The sequence below is a fragment of the Bactrocera dorsalis genome, chromosome 1 (assembly GCF_023373825.1).
Source record: "Bactrocera dorsalis isolate Fly_Bdor chromosome 1, ASM2337382v1, whole genome shotgun sequence".
NCBI lineage: Eukaryota > Metazoa > Arthropoda > Insecta > Diptera > Tephritidae > Bactrocera > Bactrocera dorsalis.
The window spans coordinates 44,885,229-44,908,286 of record NC_064303.1 but is presented as its reverse complement, the minus strand read 5'-3'; the positions used below and the strand labels follow the sequence as shown (position 1 = coordinate 44,908,286).

Here is a 23,058-nt window from a genome sequence, read left to right as displayed (position 1 = left end):
CATATTGACACAAAACCCACCCACATTTCTTGTATATATGTATCTCTTAGTAATTTTACTATGTTTTACTGTGATTTATTGTGCTACTTTAAAAGAAAACTGAATAAAAGGATAAGAAATAAAGAATTTTCAGTTTTGTAGTTTTTGCGAAGTCACTAGACTCACTCGTTCCTTTTAAAACCCCTCCGCGTAGGTATAAACTTCAGGGACTCATCTACCTAAGCTCTTCACTTTCTAGAATGTAAGATAAAGCTTCCATCTTCTTCTTCTTCTTAATTGGCGTAGACACCGCTTATGCGATTATAGCCGAGTTCACAACAGCGCGCCAGTCGTTTCTTCTTTTCGCTACGTGGCGCCAATTGGATATTCCAAGCGAAGCCAGGTCCTTCTCCACTTGGTCCTTCCAATGGAGTGGAAGTCTTCCTCTTCCTCTGCTTCCCGCGGCGGGTACTGCGTCGAATACTTTCAGAGCTGGAGTGTTTTCGTCCATCCGGACAACATGACCTAGCCAGCGTAGCCGCTGTCTTTTAATTCGCTGGACTATGTCAATGTCGTCGTATATCTCGTACAGCTCATCGTTCCATCGGATGCGGTATTCGCCGTAGCCAACGCGCAAAGGACCATAAATCTTCCGCAGAACTTTTCTCTCGAAAACTCGCAACGTCGACTCATCTGTTGTTGACATCGTCCAGGCCTCTGCACCATATAGCAGGACGGGAATTATGAGTGACTTATAGAATTTGTTTTTTGTTTGTCGAGAGAGGACTTTGCTTCTCAATTGCCTACTTAGTCCGAAGTAGCACCTGTTGGCAAGAGTTATCCTGCGTTGGATTTCTAGGCTGACATTGTTGGTGGTGTTTACGCTGGTTCCAAGATAGACGAAATTATCTACAACTTCAAAGTTATGACTGTCAACAGTGACGTGAGTGCCAAGTCGCGAGTGCGACGACTGTTTGTTTGATGACAGGAGATATTTCGTCTTGCCCTCGTTCACTGCCAGACCCATTTGCGTTGCTTCCTTGTCCAGTCTGGAGAAAGCAGAACTAACGGCGCGGGTGTTGAGGCCGATGATATCAATATCATCGGCATACGCCAGCAGTTGTACACTCTTATAGAAGATGGTACCTTCTCTGTTGAGTTCTGCAGCCCGAACTATTTTCTCCAGCAGCAGATTGAAGAAGTCGCACGATAGGGAGTCGCCTTGTCTGAAACATCGTTTGGTATCGAACGGCTCGGAGAGGTCCTTCCCGATCCTGACGGAGCTTTTCGTGTTGCTCAACGTCAGTTTACACAGCCGTATTAGTTTTGTGGGGATACCAAATTCAGACATCGCGGCATAAAGGCAGCTCCTTTTCGTGCCGTCGAAAGCAGCTTTGAAATCGACGAATAGGTGGTGAGTGTCGATTCTCCTTTCACGGCTCTTTTCCAAGATTTGGCGCATGGTGAATATCTGGTCGGTTGTTGATTTACCAGGTCTGAAGCCACACTGGAGGATGGAGTCATGTGTAGAAGTTCACGCAAGTGAGGAAAGTTCTCTGATCGCCATTCACTTGGGAGTGGCCAGAAACGATTCTTTTACATATGACTCAAGCAGCTCACGACTTCCGGTCTTTGACCAAGTATCCTCTGGGTAGCCTAAGAACATCCGTTTGAAGGCGAGCTAAAGTGAGAAGGCGAAATATCCCCTACTTAGGAATGTGCGCTGGGTTTGGGACCCGCCACGTAAAAAAACACCCCCAAGGAAAAAGCAAACACAACCTCGGATGAGAGACCCCCCTTTTGGTGACGACCATGGCAAACGAAATAAGGACTATGATTTGAGGGCATGCACCTGGAATGTCCGGTCCCTTAATTGGGAAGGTGCCGCTGCCCAGCTGGTAAATGTCCTCGTAAAGATAAAGGCTGACATCACCGCCGTCCAAGAAATGCGATGGACAGGACAAGGACAGAGACGAGTAGGTCCTTGTGACATTTACTACAGTGGCCATATAAAGGAGCGCAAGTTTGGTGTTGGATTCGTGGTGGGAGAGAGACTCCGTCGCCAAGTACTATCATTCACTCCGGAGATTGAACGTCTAGCCAAAATCCGCATCAAAGCGAGGTTCTTCAACATATCGCTGATTTGCGCCCACGCCCCGACGGAAGAGAAGGACGATGTGTCCAAAGATGCTTTTTATGAGTGCTTGGAGCGCACTTATGAGAGATGCCCCCGCCACGATGTCAAAATCGTGCTTGGCGACTTCAACGCCAGGGTGGGCAAAGAAGGTATCTTTGGCACTACGGTCGGTAAATTCAGCCTCCACGAGGAAACATCCCCAAATGGGTTGAGGCTGATCGACTTCGCCGGGGCCCGAAATATGGTTATCTGTAGTACTAGATTCCAGCATAAGAAGATACATCAAGCTACCTGGCTGTCTCCGGATCGAAAAACCACCAACCAGATCGATCATGTTGTGATAGACGGAAGACACGTCTCCAGTGTTTTAGATGTGCGTGCGCTCCGAGGTCCTAACATCGACTCGGACCACTATCTTGTTGCAGCCAAGATTCGCACCCGCCTCTGTGCACCAAAAAACGCACGCCAACAAACACAAGGAAGGTTCGACGTCGAGAAGCTGCAATCACAACAGACAGCCGAACGATTTTCTACTCGGCTTGCACTCCTGCTCTCTGAGAGCACTCGTCAACAACTCGGTATAAGGGAACTGTGGGACGACATTTCAAACTCCTTACGTACAGCTGCAACCGAAACCATTGGTTTTCGGAAAGTGCAAAAGAACAGCTGGTACGACGAGGAGTGCCGTGTCGCAGCGGAGAGAAAACAGGCTGCCTACCTCGCAACGTTACGATCGACCACAACACGTGCGAGATGGGATAGATACTGAGAGTTGAAGAGGGAAGCGAGACGCATTTGCAGACAGAAGAAGAAAGAGGCCGAAATGCGTGAGTACGAACAGCTGGATAAGCTGGCCGACAGGGGTAATGCTCGAAAATTCTACGAAAAAATGCGGCGGCTTACAGAAGGTTTCATGACCGGAGCATACTCCTGTAGAACCCCCAAAGGTGATCTAGCCACCGATGCCCAGAGCATACTTAGATTATGGAGGGAACACTTCTCCAGCCTGCTCATGGCAGTGAACACATAGCACCAGGAGAAGGCGAACCCGATTCCCCAATCGATGACGATGGAGCAGACGTTCCATTGCCCGGCCATGACGAAGTTCGAATAGCAGTTGCCCGCCTGAAGAACAACAAAGCGGCAGGGGCCGACGGATTGCCGGCCGAGCTATTCAAACACGGCGGCGAAGAACTGATAAGGAGCATGCATCAGCTTCTTTGTAAAATATGGTCGGACGAAAGCATGCCCAACGATTGGAATCTAAGTGTGCTCTGCCCAATCCATAAAAAAGGAGACCCCACAATCTGCGCCAACTACCGTGGGATTAGCCTCCTCAACATCGCATATAAGGTTCTGTCGAGCGTATTGTGTGAAAGATTAAAGCCCACTGTCAACAAGCTGATTGGACCTTATCAGTGTGGCTTCAGACCTGGTAAATCAACAACCGACCAGATATTCACCATGCGCCAAATCTTGGAAAAGACCCATGAAAGGAGAATCGACACTTACAACCTATTCGTCGATTTCAAAGCTGCTTTCGACAGCACGAAAAGGAGCTGCCTTTATGCCGCGATGTCTGAATTTGGTATCCCCGCAAAACTAATAGGACTGTGTAAACTGACGTTGAGCAACACGAAAAGCTCCGTCAGGATCGGGAAGGACCTCTCCGAGCCGTTCGATACCAAACGAGGTTTCAGACAAGGCGACACCCTATCGTGCGACTTTTTCAATCTGCTGCTGGAAATTATTAGAGCTGCAGAACTGAATCGAGCAGGTACAATCTTTTGTAAGAGTGTACAGCTGCTGGCGTATGCCGATGATATTGATATCATCGGTCTCAACACCCGCGCCGTTAGTTCTGCTTTCTTCAGACTGAACAAGGAAGCAACGCAAATGGGTCTGGCAGTGAACGAGGGCAAGACGAAATATCTCCTGTCATCAAACAAACAGTCGTCGCACTCGCGACTTGGCACTCACGTCACTGTTGACAGTCATAACTTTGAAGTTGTAGATAATTTCGTCTATTTAGGAACCAGCATTAACACCACCAACAATGTCAGCCTAGAAATCCAACGCAGGATTACTCTTGCCAACAGGTGCTACTTCGGACTGAGTAGGCAATTGAAAAGTAAAGTCCTCTCTCGACGAACAAAAACCAAACTCTATAAGTCGCTCATAATTCCCGTCCTGCTATATGGTGCAGAGGCTTGGACGATGACAACAACCGATGAGTCGACGTTGCGAGTTTTCGAGAGAAAAGTTCTGCGGAAGATTTATGGTCCTTTGCGCGTTGGCCACGGCGAATACCGCATCCGATGGAACGATGAGCTGTACGAGATATACGACGACATCGACATAGTTCAGCGAATTAAAAGACAGCGGCTACGCTGGCTAGGTCATGTTGTCAGGATGGATGAAAACACTCCAGCTCTGAAAGTATTCGACGCAGTACCCGCCGCGGGAAGCAGAGGAAGAGGAAGACCTCCACTCCGTTGGAAGGACCAAGTGGAGAAGGACCTGGTTTCGCTTGGAATATCCAATTGACGCCACGTTGCGAAAAGAAGAAACGATTGGCGCGCGGTTGTTAACTCGGCTATAATCGCGTAAGCGGTATCAACGCCAATTAAAAAAAAAAAAAAATATTTATCATATAGTTCAATAGTTCACAATAAAAGATAAAGAAATTTCATAATTTATAATCGCCTTAGTTATTTGTTTATTTATTAAATGAAAAATAGTAATACAATTACTATCTTACAGAGTAAGAGCACTAGCTGCCAGGGCTTACGGCTTTTGTTTTAGTTAAGTTTTTAAAACATACGTTAAGCCTAGATACATGCCTCCAGTTGGGTCCTTTTTGATTTACTAGTTAGATTTTATTCTTGCCAGCCAATTGTTTGAGTTTCTAAATATATGTACATAGTTCTAAATTTCCAGCGGTAAATTTTCTTGTGCTAGTATGCAACTCTAAATAAATCTAGCACTAATTTTTAATACATTTTTTCAAAGAAATGCGAATGTGGCAACGCAGGTTTTGCCAAAAGACAAGAAACCAACAATTGTTTTTTGAAGAAACTTCAAAAATTGTCTCTAACTCAAAATCTCAAATTTAGAGACTTGAGACTGTATCACGTTACAGAATCACACGGTAAGTGTTAATTAAGTACCTACCCGACGGCATTTCGCAATGTGATAAAATAAATTTTTTCAAGAGGTCAAAACATGCGGTACATTACCTCGAACCTACTTACCCTACGCCTTTGCGCAAATGATTATGTTATGATAACAAATGCCTACATATATCCAGATTTGGCAATGGCAATAGCAATAGATTTGACAGTTTGTTTGCTATAAATTTTTGCTTGTCGAGATGCCCCGTTAACAAAAAATTTTAACAAATCTTTAAAATTTAAACAGAAATTAAAACTTACCTTCCTCAACAATTTAACGGCGTAATATGTCTTTATGTAAAGTGTCAACTAAAACAGCGTTGCAGTTATACTTTTACGCCATTGCAAGTAATTTTCTGCGTGTGCTTGTTGTTGTGCAGTTGCTCCAAGTAGAAAATTCTGCAATTCGTGCATTTTGCATTTTGTGTCATCGAGCAATCGTACAACAGCAAGGAATCCCCTTATTGTTGTACATTACAATTTTTAGGTGTGCATACATCATACATATACTTTTTAATTAGGCTTGTCAGAAAGTAGTAAACTCTGAGCCAAAAAATACAGAAAAAGTCATCTTATTTTCTGTATATAGCGGCATCTCTTTTTTGCTTGTATTAAATTTGCAAACCTTCATTGACGAGTAAAATATTTCATTGAATATTCGACCGTGTTGGTGACGAAAAGTGGAGTTCGGTTTTTCCTTCGTCATTTATAAAGAAAAAATATATTTATTTTAAATAATAATATTTTGACTATAAAAGTATTATATTTTTAACATGAATGAGGAATACGACGCAATTGTGCTAGGTACCGGTCTAAAGGAGTGTATTCTAAGTGGAATGCTCTCTGTGTCGGGCAAAAAAGTTTTGCATATCGACCGGAATAAGTATTATGGCGGCGAGTCTGCATCAATTACACCATTAGAGGAATTATTCCAACGTTTTAACGTTGAATCTCCTGGTGAAAAATATGGGCGAGGACGTGATTGGAATGTTGATCTTATACCTAAGTTCCTTATGGCTAATGGTCAGTTGGTAAAATTACTTATCCATACGGGCGTGACTCGCTATCTTGAGTTCAAATCCATTGAAGGAAGTTATGTATACAAGGGAGGAAAAATTGCCAAAGTCCCAGTTGACCAGAAAGAAGCTTTAGCTTCAGATTTAATGGGTGAGTAAGAATATATATATAATATAAATATATATAAATTAAAATCGTAAAAAACAACTTCAAATCATTGCCAGTAATTTTTTTTGTTTCGGTCATCGTATACTATATATATTTTTTTGTAATCGTTACTACTTCTCGTTAGTAAATCGTGACACGTATCGTCGTCGACCATTTAAAAAACGATTTCGCTATTGTTGGAAATAAGGGGCGTAAATTAGTAGTAGGATCGGTTAGACAAGGACAAAGTCTGCAAACCAAATATTGGGCGCAAAAGAAGATATAAAAATATAACCAAGAAATCCAAATAATAAATAGAAAGTCTTATTTCAAAATTTATATGCAAAGTATAGAGGGTAAAGTCACAGTTTTGATAGTCTTAGGGTCGGCTTTGCCCATACCCATTTATCCTCGAAATCCATGAACGATATTCTAATGTTTTATATTTTTGTTCTATTTATTCTGTCAGTAATCAAAGGGTGTAATACTAACCAAAAATTAGAGTTCCTTATCTACATATTTTTCAAACGAACCAAGAGAAACAAAGTAGAAAACAATGACAAGGAATAAATACTTCATGATTAATTTTTGGCGCAGGATTCCTTTTTGGGGTCGGCTTTTGTATACGATCCCACGATTTCAGGGTTAAAAGTGGTATGGTTGGATAGAGCTGATGCTCCAGATTAAGAAAATATATAATTGTTGCCGCCGCAAACTTATAGTTTTCGAGATATTTGCATTTAAAGTTGAAAATTTTGCAAATTTTATCTTGCAATTTCTCGATTGCTAGTAATTATTTAATTCATATTATGCACTTTTTATGCACTTATACTTCATTACATTGTTTCTACATATTTTTTTCCAGTAATTATTTAGTTATTTGCTTAAAATAAGCATTTTATATTTTACACAATTTTCATTTCATGCACAATAACAAAAGTATTCCGTGTTGACAGATAATAAGTGTTGCCATAATTACACATTTATCAAACGAATAAAAATGAATAAAAAATAGGACTATACCCCAAATACATAAATCATTGCCCTTTTTCTTGATATATCAAGATTTTTGATACACCCCGGTGTTGGATCGGCCAGGGTTATTTTTTTGAAGCGCGGCCAAAGGCCGCCAACGCGAAAAGAAAGGAGTTTTACTTAAAAAAAACTTGATACACCCCGGTGTTGGATCGGCCAGAGTTATTTTTTTGAAGCGCGGCCGAAGGCCGCCAACGCGAAAAGGAGTTTTAATTAAAAAAAACCTGATACACCCCGGTGTTGGATCGACCAGGGCCATTTTTTTCGAAGCGCGGCCGAAGGCCGCCAATGCAGAAATAAGTGGGACGCGAATGGACTAATGTTTACCCTGTTTTACCTTTGTTGTATTGCAAATAATCATTATGATCCTTTTATTAAATTATTAGATTAAACATACTTATAAGCCTTAAAACTTTTTTTATTACAATGGAAAATTTATTTCAGATGGTATTTGTTTTCTGTGTTTGAGTTTTTATATCCATTCTTATTCATTTGATAAATGTGTAATTATGGCAACACTTAATATCTGTAAACACGGAATACTTTTGTTATTGTGCATAGAATGAAAATTGTGTAAAATATAAAATGCTTATTTTAAGCAAATAACTAAATAATTACTAAAAAATAAATATGTAGAAACAATGTAATAAAGTATAAGTGCATAAAAAGTGCATAATATGAAATAAATAATTACTAGAAATCGAGAAATTGCAAGATAAAATTTGCAAAATTTTCAACTTTAAATGCAAATATCTCGAAAACCATAAGTTTGCGGCGGCAACAATTATATATTTTCTTAATCTGGAGCAGCAGCTCTATCCAACCATACCACTTTTAACCCTGAAATCGTGGGATCGTATACTAAAGTTTCCCCCCTTTTTGCGTTTGTGGCCGCTCTGTTCGGTCCAAAACCGGGGTGTCCCTATTTCAACCTAATTCACTTATGTTAAAAACCGTAAATCATACATATACGCCGGTTATGTGGAAATTTTGGCTGGGATTTAGAATAGCATCCCCGGATTTCGGGAATAAAATGGGTATCAATGGAAAGGTGACGTTCTCCAGATCACGAAAATATATATATATATAGTTGCCGCTGACTTATAGTTTCCGAGATATTCGCATTTAAAGTTGAAAAATTGACAACTTTTACATTGATAATTTGTGTATTGTGAGTAGCTTTTTCTCTTATATTATGCACTTTTCACTTACTAACACTTCACTATAACGTTTCTGCATATTCATTTTTTTAATATTTGTTGTAAATAAAGCTTTATTTTAATTATTTTATTTTAGTTACAATTCTCTGCATTTGCACAATGAGAAAAGTGCTGCCATGGTTATTTTTTTTGAGGCGCGGCGCGGTTCCAACCGGAACCGAGCACTAAATTATCCACCAAAGGCTTCAAATTATGTTGCAACAGAGACTTATACTTATAACCGTCCATTTCACCTTCAATAAAGTCCGAATTTCTAACTCCAGAGGCCGCAACAACTCCCCAAACCATTACGCTGCCGCCACCGAGCTTCACAATTGATACTACGTTCTTCGGTTCAAGCGTGGCGTTAGTTTTCCATCAAATTTTAGCACTTTCATCACTACCAAAAAGAGGGAATTTAGAATCATCTGTAAATGAAACTTTTTTTTTCCAAAAATCCATTTCCTTTTCTTTGTGTTTTTTGGCGAACTTTAAACGAATTTTCCGATTTTTTCAGAAATAAAAGGTTTCTTCCGTGGTGTTCTACTGTGGAATCCGTTATCGTTTAGAGTTTTTTTTTATTGTTCTTGGTTGGATACTCATTTGTGACGTACTCGCTATGCGTTCGGCTATATTTGGAGCATTTACTTTTGGATTTTGGTCTACTTCGTTGAGAATCAGGCTGACGTATCTACGAGATTGTTTTTTTGGGGGTCCACTGCGCGGTTAATTTTCGTTGGAACCATTATTTTTAAAGTTTTTTAGAATTGTCTGTACTGTTGCTCGACTCAAGTTTAAAACTTTAGAAATTTCACCATATGATTTTTTTTCTTTTCTTTCTTTTATCACCAAATTTCTTACATCAATTGATATTTCATTTCGCGGAGCCATTATAGCTATTTAAGTGTTTAAACCACAACTAAATTCAATAAATATCAAACAACAAACATATTGAAATAAAAGAAAAGGGCTAACGTTACCTTACTGTTAATATAACAATGTACAAAGTATGAGATTTGAACTGTATGTAGACTTTTGTCAAAGCAATTTTTGAGTTTTTCTTCCATAAATTTGTTGTTTTATATTAAATAATGGATTTTTTTAGTTAATTGCTATTATAATAAATATTAGAATAAAACTGTATAAATACATTTTTCTAAAAACTTTTTGTACTCTCACATCGAAGAAAACAGGGGGTGTATGTAGACTTTTGTCCGCCACTGTATATATATATATTTTCGTGATCTGGAGAACGTCACCTTTCCATTGATACCCATTTTATTCCCGAAATCCGGGGATGCTATTCTAAATCCCAGCTAATTTTATGTTTTAAGAGTTATAGCATAAAGCACTCACAACGTTAATACTTTGTAGTGAGTACAGAGTTTTTCAAAATCGAGTCCTTTGTTTCATAGCTCTGTACTGTGTTGCTAAATTTAAAATGTTCTTTGTAAAATCTTGCTTTTGACTATTGGAGTGTTTCGTTGAATTATGTGCAGGGGTTTCACGATTTTTTTTTTATTTGAAGCAAATTAAGATCACTTTGAAAAAAATTATTTCCTCCAACAATTTTTAATTACGGCATTCTGGCACGATTCCGATCACTTTGGCGATCGGATAAAAAACGCGAATTTTGGTATAAATGGGATTTCTTGATCTGGGGGATGTTGTTGTTGTTGTTTTAACGGATATGCTAATCCCCGTTAGGATGGTAAGGGTTATCTGTGTTGTCGTCGAGGTCATCTAACGGTAGGCCCAGGAAACGCGCTGTTTCGACGGGGTCGGACCAAAGGGAGGAAGGTGTTAGATGGGTTGGGTTTGTGGGGCATGCAAAGAGGTGGCCAGTGTCATGCGGAGACTCGTTGCACGCAGGACATATATTGGATATGTCGGGGTCAATTCTGGATAAGTAGGAGTTTAACCTGCTACAGTACCCAGAATGAAGTTGCGCTATGTGATCGGATTTTATCCGACCAAGGGCTGTTCTTTCGGCGATCTAACCCCGTTTGGATCGGTGAGTATTAATCTGATCTGGGGGATCTCCTATATCGGTACATACCCATTTTAACCCCGAAATCGTGGGATGCTATTCTAAATCCCAGTCCTAAGACTGAATAAAGAAAGAGGAATTATAGTGAAAAAGAGAAATTTCAGCGAATTGCTCATTATTGCTTATTATTATTTGGCACCGCTCCATTTCCTCATAATTGTTAGCACATAAATGATGCTCACCACGAATGTAAAAAATAATTTTTAAAATCTAAATTTCTTACTTATAAAAACTGAAAAAGTGTAAATTGTGAATTTGTTTAAATGTTTACAGTGAAGAATTTAGTATACCGTCCCAGGATTTCGGGATTAAAATGGGTATGGTTGGATAGAGTAGATTATCCAGATCAAGAATATATATAGTTAAGTCGCAGGAAGCTTAGTTTTTGAGATATTCGCGTTAGAAAGTAGAAAATTATCAGTATTTTAATTTCATATTTTCTTTTTTTTTAATAAAACAAACGTGTATTAAGCCTTGTATATAAAATTTGTTTCCTCTAATAACTTTACAAACGGATCATCGTTGTTAGAGAGGTTGTTATACCCTCTATGATACTGCTACTTCTTCGCGTAGGCGACCCTGGTCGATCCAACACCGGGGTGTATCAGATTTTTTTCGCGTTGAACTCCTTTTTGCGTGGGCGGTCTTCGGCCGCGCTTAAAAAAAAATAACCCTGGTCGGTCCAACACTGGTGCAACGATTATGTTTTCTGGGGTAAAATTTAGAATAGCATCCCCGGATTTCGGGAATAAAATGGGTATCAGTGGAAAGGTGACGTTCTCCAGATCACGAAAATATATATATATAGTTGCCGCTGACTTATAGTTTTAAAGATATTTGCATTTAAAGTTGAAAAATTGACAACTTTTACATTGATAATTTGTGTATTGTGAATAACTTTTTCACTTATATTATGCACTTTTCACTTACTAACACTTCACTATAACGTTTCTGTATATTCATTTTTTTAATATTTGTTGTAAGTAAAGCTTTATTTTAATTATTTTATTTTAGTTACAATTCTCTGCATTTGCACAATGAAAAAAGTGCTGCCATGGTTATTTTTTTTGAAGCGCGGCGCGGCAGCCGTTTCCTGTGTTTAGGGAATAAAAGCTATTTTTGCACTATATTATATAAAATAAATGTGTTTAAATGAATTAGTGATGTGTTAGTGGACATAAAAGTGAAAAATATAAGTGCAAAATTAATTTCATATCGAGAAAATACGTAATTAAAATAATGGCAATTTTCAACTTTAAACGCGAATATCTCGAAAACTATAAGCTTCCTATATATATTCTTAATCTTGAAAATCCCCTCTATCCGACCATACCCATTTTATTCCTGAAATCCTATGACGGTATACTAAAACCGACCCAAAGTTCAAAAATTTGCACTAATAAAACTTGGTATTTCTCTATGTTTCACTAAATTTTTTTCACATTTTTCACTCTGTGTATTTAAATATACACTTAAACATTGAAAATGGTTCACATTTCACTTTTATTTTGCTATATTTTACCTAAATATATTAATTTAAAAATTACTTAGCACACTCATCGTTGAAAAGGTTACATTGTTTACAATTATGAGGAAAGCAAGCGTTGCCACATCTTAAACAGCAAATATGTAGGGTTTTTAACGATTTTTCTTTGTTTGTTTTTTCGCGTGATTCTTTCTTCTATATTAACTATAATAAAAAAATACTATCCAACATTTTTCAAGTTATAATTGAGTTGTGAACACTTTTTCCATTTACATATGTTTATGTAAATAAAATAAAATAAAATAAAAATAAATGTGATTTATATTTAATAAACACAAATAACTAAAACTCTATGATAATATTATAAAATTTATATCATATCGGGGTGACTGAAGTACTTTCGCGTAGTACTCCTTTCTGCGTTAAAAATAAAAAATATACATATATTGAGTTTCCGTTATAAAGTTATATTTTTTGTTTATTGTGCACTCATATTGAAACAAAATTAGAGTTTTCGTTATAAAATGGTTAAATTTTGGTTATTATAACTGTCAGCGATTTCCATTTATTTTTTTTTTGATAATACGTTGTTTTGTATTTTAGGTGACAATATACATATGTATATAATATTATTATATAATATTACTACATAATATTACTTATTTGTTTAATAAATTAAACAAAGAACATATACATATGAATGGAAAGAGTGTTTTATACTGTATACTTTACACTTTATTACATAATATCTATATATATAAAAATGAAACCCGTTTTCCGTTGTCACGGCATCACGCGTGAATGGCTGGACCGATTTCACTAATTCTTTTTCTGTTGTATTTGTTATTATTAGGAGAAGGTTTTTATGTAAGAAAAAATTACGAAAGCTGCCGGAAAACGCCTAAAAACAGTCCTTTTCTTTTTCCCATACAAACGTTTTTTTTTTTGTATATACATACATACATACATATGTAAAAATTAAAGCTTGTTTTTTAGTAACGCTAAGGCTCGAGAACGGCGAAACCAATCTTCATGAAATTTTCTGAAGTTGTTCGCTGTGGATCTCCTAAGGTTCTGAAATAAAATAAAACTTTTCATAAGAAAAAGTCGAAAAATTGGAAATTTCCAAAAATTGATTTTTTTCATACAATTCTTTTTTCTTTTGTTTTTCAATATTTTGATTTGTAAATTATTTGAATCGTTCAATTTCGGTCGCTTGCTCTTTTATTCCGGCTATTTAAAAAAAAAAATTGAAAATTATTCAGTGAAAACTTTATGTGTGTTTCAAACGAAGTGATCAATTACAGATTGAAATTTGTTACGAAGCCACGAAGAGGTCCCGCTAATATCGGTCGGTGTTCTTTTTGCCATCAACGCCAAGGCACATGAACGAGTACTCCCAGGATGCTTTGACATACGTGTGGAATTATGGATCGGGGTCAATCAGCAAGCGATCGGCACGTTGTCACTGCACGACTTTTCAAACAACAGTTGTGATGTTCTTCTTTGGATGGTGGATAGTGGTTCCACCAGATCAAATTGATGACATCATTTCTGCGGAAATTCCTGATGCAGAGAAAGATCCAGTATTAAAAGAAGTGATGAAAACCAATATGGCTCACGGACCTTGCGGACACCACAATCCCACTTCGGTTTGTATGTCTAACAATAAATGCACAAAACAGTATACACTTGCTTTTCTTTCGGAATCGCAAACTGGAAATGATGGATATCCACTCTATCGTAGTAGCTCGTCAGACGACCATACAACTTAGAGTGGTGAATATCGAAGTTGACAACATATGGATCGTACTATATTCTCCACTGTTGTCTAATTCACATTCAAAACTAATATCAATGTTTAGTATTGCAGTTTGGTATAATCTATAAAATACGTTTGTAAGTACGTCACCAAAGGAACCAATATGGCGGTTATTTGTCTTGAACGATACGGTCGGTACGGTATTTACTTTTGCAATTCATGAACGTTTTTCGACTGTTGTGCGTCTCGCAGTTCATTTGGAGAATGGCTAAAGAGTGTTTTTCAACCCAGAGAATACAGTACAGCCAGCCGAAACACTTCCAAAAACATTGACATTGACATTGACGAGTTTTTTCTCAACTTGCGTCAATGATTCATTCGCGAGAACATTGCTCTATTTGGAAATGCCTTGATACATATTATACATGGAATGCATCGTCGAAGACTACTCGTATTGATAAATGTACGTTGTTCTATTTCATTTGGGTCATTGCGCACTGTGAATGGTAGAGTGTGTGTAACTTTTTGAGAAGCATGCAAGCAATTACAATTGCTGGAACATGATAATAAATGTAATCAAACGATGGACGATTCGATAGTTATTTCGCATGCCACTGAAGTTCGCACACTTTTCGCGATGGTCATTTCGACATATCAGCCCTCAAATCCGCGTCAATTTTGGAATACGAACAAAATTACATTGCCGAAGACATTTTACATCTTATTCGATAAGAATTGGAAATAGGCAAATTTCGGTTTCAGTGGTTTGATATCAATTCCACCTGCCTTTTGTCAATTATTATCGATTGCATGAGTGCGTGCCAGTTATACGTGGCGTGTTCCCGAGTTGGAAAACCATCTTCTCTGTACATTTACGCTCCGGAATAGAAACCAAAAAATGTTGTTTATCAAACTGCGTTACATTGAAAAAATTTAGAAAAACCGAAAATAAAAGATTTTTAACACAGCGTAAATTCAACCTTCTTTTCATTTCAAAACACATAATTTCACGCAGGACAACGTATGCGGGGTCAGCTAGTTATTATATAATATTACTTATTTGTTCAAAAAAAGAGGAATTTCAGCGAATTGCCTTATCATCACGTGGCAGCGCTCCATTTCGTCGTAATTTTTAGCACACAAATGATTTTCATTACGAGTGAAAATGTATTTTTTAAAATAAAGATTTCTTAGGTAAAAAAAAAAACCTGCTAAAAGTGCAAAATGTGGATTTATTTAAAAGTTTATAGTTTAATTTAATTAATTTGAAGTGAAAAATGCGAGTTTAATATGGTGAGATAGCTTCTTGAAATGTTCGAATTCTCGGAATTTTTGAACTTTAAGGTCAAATATCTCGTAAACTAAGCGTTTGCGGTACCTATAAAGCTATTGTTTTTTTAATCAGAAAGACTTCTTTCCAACGGTAACTTCAAATCGCGGCGCCAAAGAAATCGGAATTGTGCCCCGCTAATTAAAATACCTTCCAATAATATGGTTTGAAAATTGAAGATAACGGTATTTTAAGAACTTTTTTTGCACATTAATAGGTTGTTATTTTGCCGTTATAAAACACGCATTGGTGAAAATTTTGTGATGGTTTTCAAAAAGTATACCTTTATTTCATAAAAGGTTTTAATTCAAGCCGGCATTTTAATTAGCACACCCTGACATCAGAAAAGTTTTTAGTAAACTGTTTAAATTTTAAATGGATAAAAAAAATTTATGTGGAAAATAAAAAAAGGAAAGATATAATTTTTTCTATAAATGTATTTCTTGAAAAAAAAAAGATTTCATATTTTCGGACTATAATAATTGTAGCATAAATTTTATATATCAATTAAAATAATAAATTTAATGTGGGCAATGATTTTTGATTTATGCTTTCAATATATGGCATACAAATTAGTACAGCAATTTGGAATCTTCATAGGCAATACGTACAGCAAATACAGTTAGTATAAAATAAAATTTTGCCTGTTGAGATGCGCCATAACTATTGCATGCAATGAACTGTCACTTTAGCAGTTTTCATTTCTTTGAATTTCGAAGAGTCAACTTAGTTCATTTACATACATATAAGTATATCGAAGGCAGTTTCATTTCGGATATTTTAAATTGAGTAGCGCAATAGTCATTCTGCAAAAATTGTTAAAATCCTGTCCGTCCTCCAATACAATATCTTTTAGGAGATGTGCTTGCAAAGCATAAATATCTCTAAACTCTAGAAATGGATTTACCCAATATTTTGGTCTTCTTTTTTTGTTTATGAATTTCATAAAGCCTTTTTAAATTTTTAAGCGAATGATTATTTCATGATATCAAATGGCGACAAAAGAACATTGCCAACCTCAATGGCCATGTGTTTGACACATTCTTTGCAAGATGTATATATGTACATAATTATATGGATAAACTGTAGGTAAACAAGCGTTTTCTAAATGCTCTAGGGTTTTTCGCTTTATCGGGTATAAATGTTTATGTTAGGAAAGTACCGTTTTCAAAGTACAACAATCGATAATTTTATGGGAGATACCTTGTCTGGTAAGAAAATTGCGTGGCATTCTATAGAAGTGCTCAATGATAAAGCGTGCAAACTATTACAATCTACATTTTTTTCCCTTGATAAATAAATTTTGAAATTTCATTAATTAATAGAAAGCAAGGCTTTGATACGAGTATGACTCAAGCAGCTCACGACTTCCGGTCTTTGACCAGGTATCCTCTGGGTAGCCTAAGAACATCCGTTTGAAGGCGTGGTAAAGTGAGAAGGCGAAACATCCCCTGCATAGGGTTGTGCGCTGGGTTTGGGACCCGCCACGTAAAAAAACACCCCCTGTGAAAAGGCATAAACAGCCTCGAATGAGAGACCCCCCTTTTGATGACGACCATGGCAAACGAAATAAGGACTACGAATTGAGGGCATGCACCTGGAATGTCCGGTCCCTTAATTGGGAAGGTGCCACTGCCCAGCTGGTTGATGTCCTCGTGAAAACGTCACCGCCGTCCAAGAAATGCGATGGGCGGGACAAGTACAGAGACGAGTAGGTGACATTTACTACAGTGGCCATATAAAGGAGCGGAAGTTTGGTGTGGGATTGGTGGTGGGAGAAAGACTCCGTCGCCGAGTACTATCATTCACTTCTATGAATGAACGTCTAGCCACACTCCGCATCAAAGCGAGGTTCTTCAACATATCGCTAATTTGCGCCCACGCCCCGACGGAAGAGAAGAAGGACGATGTGACCAAAGATGCCTTCTATGAGCGCTTGGAGCGCGCCTATGAGAGCTGTCCCCGTCCCGTCACGATGTCAAAATCGTGCTTGGCGACTTTAACGCCAGGGTGGGCAAAGAAGGTATCTTTGGCACTACGGTCGGTAAATTCAGCCTTCACGAAGAAACATCCCCAAATGGGTTGAGGCTGATCGACTTCGCCGGGGCCCGAAATATGGTTATCTGTAGTACTAGATTCCACCATAAGAAGATTCATCAAGCTACCTGGCTGTCTCCGGATCGAAAAACTACCAACCAGATCGATCATGTTGTGATAGACGGAAGACACGTCTCCAGTGTTTTAGATGTGCGTGCGCTCCGAGGTCCTAACATCGACTCGGACCAGTATCTTGTTGCAGCCAAGATTCGCACCCGCCTCTGTGCAGAAAAAAACGCACGCCAACAAACACAAGGAAGGTTCGACGTCGAGAAGCTGCAATCACAACAGACAGCCGAACGATTTTCCAGTCGGCTTGCACTCTTGCTCTCTGAGAGCACTCGTCAATAACTCGGTATAAGGGAACTGTGGGACGGCATTTGAAACTCATTACGTACAGCTGCAACCGAAACCATTGGTTTTCGGAAAGTGCAAAAGAACAGCTGGTACGACGAGGAGTGCCGTGTCGCAGCGGAGAGAAAACAGACTGCCTACCTCGCTATGTTACGATCGACCACAACACGTGCGGGATGGGATAGATACCGAGAGCTGAAGAGGGAAGCGAGACGCATCTGCAGACGGAAAAAGATAGAGGCCGAAATGCTTGAGTACGAAGAGCTTGATAAGCTGGCCGACAGGGGTAATACTCGAAAATTCTACGAAAAAATGCGGCGGCTTACAGAAGGTTTCAAGACCGGTGCCGACCGAGGTGATCTCGTAACCGATGCCCAGAGCATACTTCAATTATGGAGGGAACACTTCTTCAGCCTGCAAAATGGCAGTGAACGCAGAACGACAGGAGAAGGCGAACCCGATTCCGCAATCGATGTCGATGGAGCAGACGTTCCACTACCCGACCATGAAGAAGTTCGAATAGCAATTGCCCGCCTGAAGAGCAACAAAGCGGCTGGGGCCGACGGATTGCCGGCCGAGCTATTCAAACACGGCGGCGAAGAACTGATAAGGAGCATGCATCAGCTTCTTTCTAAGATATGGTCGGACGAAAGCATACCCAACGATTGGAATTTAAGTGTGCTATGCCCAATCCATAAAAAAGGAGACCCCACAATCTGCGCCAACTACCGTGGGATTAGCCTTCTCAACATCGCATGTAAGGTTCTATCGAGCGTATTGTGTGAAAGATTAAAGCCCACCGTCAACAAACTGATTGGACCTTATCAGTGTGGCTTTAGACCTGGCAAATCAACAACAAACCAGATATTCACCATGCGCCCATGAAAGGAGAATCGACACACATCACCTCTTCGTCGATTTTAAAGATGCTTTCGACAGCTCGAAAAGGAGCTGCCTTTATGCCGCGATGTCTGAATTTGGGATCCCCACAAAACTAATACGGCTGTGTAAACTGACGTTGAACAACACTAAAAGCTCCGTCAGAATCGGGAAGGACCTCTCCGAGCCGTTCGATTCCAAACGAGGTTTCAGACAAGGCGACTCCTTATCGTGCGATTTCTTCAATCCGCTGCTGGAGAAAATTATTCGGGCTACAGAACTTAATCAAATAGGTACAATCTTTAATAAGAGTGTACAGCTGCTGGCGTATGCCAATGAGATTGATATGATATTGATATCATCGGGTCAACACCCCCGCCGTTAGTTCTGCTTTCTCCAGACTGAATAAGGAAGCAAAGCAAATGGGTCTGGCAGTGAACGAGGGCAAGACGAAATATCTCCTGTCATCAAACAAACAGTCGTCGCACTCGCGACTTGGCTCTCACGTCACTGTTGACAGTCATAACTTTGAAGTTGTAGATAATTTCGTCTATTTAGGAACCAGCATTAACACCACCAACAATGTCAGCCTGGAAATCCAACGCAGGATTACTCTTGCCAACAGGTGCTACTTCGGACTGAGTAGGCAATTGAAAAGTAAAGTCCTCTCTCGACGAACAAAAACCAAACTCTATAAGTCGCTCATAATTCCCGTCCTGCTATATGGTGCAGAGGCTTGGACGATGTCAACAACGGATGAGTCGACGTTGCGAGTTTTCGAGAGAAAAGTTCTATGAAAGATTTATGGTCCTTTGTGCGTTGGCCACGGCGAATATCGCATTCGATGGAACGATGCGCTGTACGAGATATACGACGACATTGACATAGTTCAGCGAATTAAAAGACAGCGACTACGCTGGCTAGGTCATGTTGTCCGGATGGACGAAAACACTTCGGCTCTGAAAGTATTCGACGCAGTACCCGCCGGGGGAAGCAGAGGAAGAGGAAAACCTCCACTCCGTTGGAAGGACCAAGTGGAGAAGGACCTGGCTTCGCTTGGAATATCCAATTGGCGCCACGTAGCGAAAAGAAGAAACGACTGGCGCGCGGTTGGTAACTTGGCTATAATCGCGTAAGCGGTGTCTACTCCAATTAAGAAGAAGAAGGCTTTGATTTTTCTTTTAATTTAATTTTAAATGGTTTTTGTGAAATATTGTAAACTGTTTGAAGAAGGTTTTTTATTTTTGTAAAGTTTTATTCTTCAATACATTTAATAATAGCATAACAAAATGTATCGAATGTATTTTATTTTTTAGGATATCCTCAACAATACCAGTACATAGTTTATAGTAGTAATATATTTTATAATTATGTTCTTTTTTTTCAGGCATGTTTGAGAAACGTCGTTTCCGTAATTTCTTAGTTTATGTGCAGGATTTTAAGGAAGATGATCCAAAAACCTGGAAAGACTTCGATCCATCTAAGTCAAATATGCAGGCACTTTACGATAAGTTTGGCTTGGATAAGAATACACAAGATTTCACTGGCCATGCGTTAGCTCTTTTCCGTGATGACGAGTATTTGAATGAACCAGCAGCGAATACAATTCGCCGTATAAAGCTATATTCAGACTCCTTGGCTCGGTATGGAAAATCGCCGTATTTGTATCCCATGTATGGACTTGGTGAATTGCCACAAGGGTTTGCACGTTTATCTGCAATTTATGGTGGAACTTATATGTTAGATAAACCAATTGATGAAATAGTATTGGGCGAAGGAGGTAAAGTGGTTGGTGTGCGCTCTGGAGATGAAGTCGCGAAATGCAAGCAAATCTATTGTGACCCCAGCTATGTGCCCGATAGGGTAAGAATATGATGATAAAATTTAATATCTCGATGCATTTTAGATAAATAAAAAAATAATCGGGTATAATTGAATTACTAATTACGGTTTCCAACTATATTATCAAAAATTACAAATTCTTCAAAGCAGTTTTAGGCAATTTATTTCCAGAAAAAATGAATTAATTGGAAAAAACATAAACTGTTTAAAATAATTTAGAACTATTTTGAATTTGTTATTTTCTATAAAAGCACGGAAATGGACGAATTACGAAACTGCACGAATCAATTTGGATGTAAGAAAAATAAAATTAATAAAGAAATATTGCGAACATTAGGAATTGATACATCTACTATTCCTAGGAATGTATTTTTTAGTCAATTTGAGTTTTAATGTAGCGCACAAAAAAATTCCATGCCATTTAAAATCTTCTTAACAACTTTACTTACAGCAACGTTCATAATACAAAAAAAAAAACTTGTTTTGTTTTTTGTTAAGATTTTAGTAAGCAGAAGTAAACTAAATTATATTATTTAATTATAATTATAATTTTTAATTTATTACGTTTAATGAGTAAAACATAAACTAGCTTTTCTGTGTGCGGGCGATTTTATTGTTTTTAAAGTAATACCGCGACTAAACTTCGTGTTTCAATTAAAAAAAAATATAATAAAACATTAATTTCAATCATAGTGTAAATTAAATGAAATTAAAAAAATATAATTTTTTCATCGCATGTCATTCTCTCATTTACTCATTTTTAAAGCTCACTAACTTTCAAATGATTTTGTCTAAAGCTGAATGTGTTTTGTTTTTAATTTTTAATAGTTTTGATAAATAATATTATTTCTAAATAAAAAATGTCGATAACGCAAAAAGTACAGTTATAAAGTATTGTCAAATATGCACAACACTTGAAAATTTTTAGTGGTAAGCTTTGCGTGGCCACGAGTGTAATTGCTTTAATTTCAATTCAACTCAGTGAAGTTGCAAACCGTAAAAGGAAATAAATTAAAACGCCATTTGAAAACTAATTTTTCTCACTTGATATAGTTACATTTTGCTATAAATATTATAATCTTTACCTTATAGTGTTAAGAGAATTAATATATAAATATATCATATGTGTAGGTACGCAAGAAGGGCAAAGTAATTCGTTGCATTTGCATTTTGGATCACCCAGTTGCGAACACCAAGGACGCACTATCTACTCAGATAATCATTCCACAAAAGCAAGTTGGACGTAAATCGGACATATACGTATCTCTTGTTAGCTATACTCATCAGGTAGCTGCTAAAGGCTGGTTTGTTGGTATGGTGTCGACTACTGTAGAATCTGACCAACCAGAGAATGAAATTAAGCCTGGACTTGATTTGCTGGAACCCATTGCACAAAAGTTTATTACGATCTCTGATTATTTGGAGCCAATTGATAATGGTATTGATTCACAGATTTTTATTTCGGAATCTTATGACGCTACTACACACTTCGAGACTACTTGTTTGGATGTATTAGATATATTTAAAAGAGGAACTGGTGAAGATTTTGATTTTTCAAAAATTAAACACGAACTTGGCGATGAGGATCAGTAAACGCGTTTAGATTACTAAAAAGAGAGATTCCGTTGTGCACGGTGATGTAATAAAAGTAATGATATGATGTCCTGATGTAAGAAGATGAATCAAAAATGCGCATGATATACAATATAATCTCAAAACTATATTATAATCAGCCAATCAAACTGTTACAGCGAAATATTGATAAAATAGAGAAAGAATATGAAAGCTTGACACATGCAATGCGCGTACATATTAAATACCATCTTCGCTAAATCGTTATGAAACAAAAAGAAACAAATGAATTGTGCATACCAACATTTTATGTAGTGATTACATGTAATATTAACACATAACTGAACTTTTTATTGCTTACAATGTTTTTTTAAATTATATTCATTCCATTGCATATCTAAAAGTCTAATTTTTTCGTTTTCGATTATTACTTTTCTAAAGTCTTAACTTCGTTTGTCAATATGTATCCATACCTTTTTGCACAGAAATAAATACATTTTGCCCAACAACAAAATATGAAGATCTGCAAAAAATTTCGAATGAATTAATTAGAGCCTTATGATTTATATAATAAGAATTTATAGACAGCGCATAAGTAACTGCCGTTCGAAAATATTACATTTTCTTAAATTGCCAGTGGGCTCAAAATAACAAAGGTGAAGAAATGTAAAATTTTCAACTTAAAATTTCATGTAAAGGTTAGGAATAACCCCGCAATTTTGCTTAAAGTGTAACAGAAATGTTCAAAAAACAAAAGAAATAAAAATATATGATTATGGGGATTTGCTGCAACATTATTGAACTCTGTTTTACTTGTGCACATTCGACACATCAGATAGAAAATATACATTTATGTATATGTACATAAGTACATATGTATGTTCATTCTAACACTGTATTTGAAATGTGGTATAAAATAAAGGTTGGCATTTTAAGAATAAAAGAATTTATTACAAAATGTATAATGATATAATCTCTTTATGGATCTAAGGATGCAAA

At 37.7% G+C, this 23,058-nt stretch overlaps 3 protein-coding genes across 3 annotated transcripts in view; 2 read left to right on the top strand and 1 right to left on the bottom strand.

The window, feature by feature from the left end:
• The window catches only part of LOC125775614 (uncharacterized), a 231,184-nt gene that overhangs the window by 193,745 nt on the left and 14,381 nt on the right, over positions 1–23,058 (bottom strand). The gene's annotated exons all lie outside the window — the stretch shown is intronic.
• LOC125775390 (craniofacial development protein 2-like) lies at positions 1,475–20,025 on the top strand. The gene is made up of 2 exons (XM_049445930.1): positions 1,475–3,469; positions 18,529–20,025. Exon 1 carries the CDS (start codon positions 1,764–1,766, stop codon positions 2,883–2,885), a length of 1,122 nt encoding a protein of 373 aa, XP_049301887.1. The 5' UTR covers positions 1,475–1,763; the 3' UTR covers positions 2,886–3,469; positions 18,529–20,025.
• Positions 5,922–22,856, top strand: LOC105222509 (rab GDP dissociation inhibitor alpha). The gene is made up of 3 exons (XM_049462685.1): positions 5,922–6,456; positions 20,033–20,508; positions 21,619–22,856. Exons 1-3 carry the CDS (start codon positions 6,063–6,065, stop codon positions 22,078–22,080), a joined length of 1,332 nt encoding a protein of 443 aa, XP_049318642.1. The 5' UTR covers positions 5,922–6,062; the 3' UTR covers positions 22,081–22,856.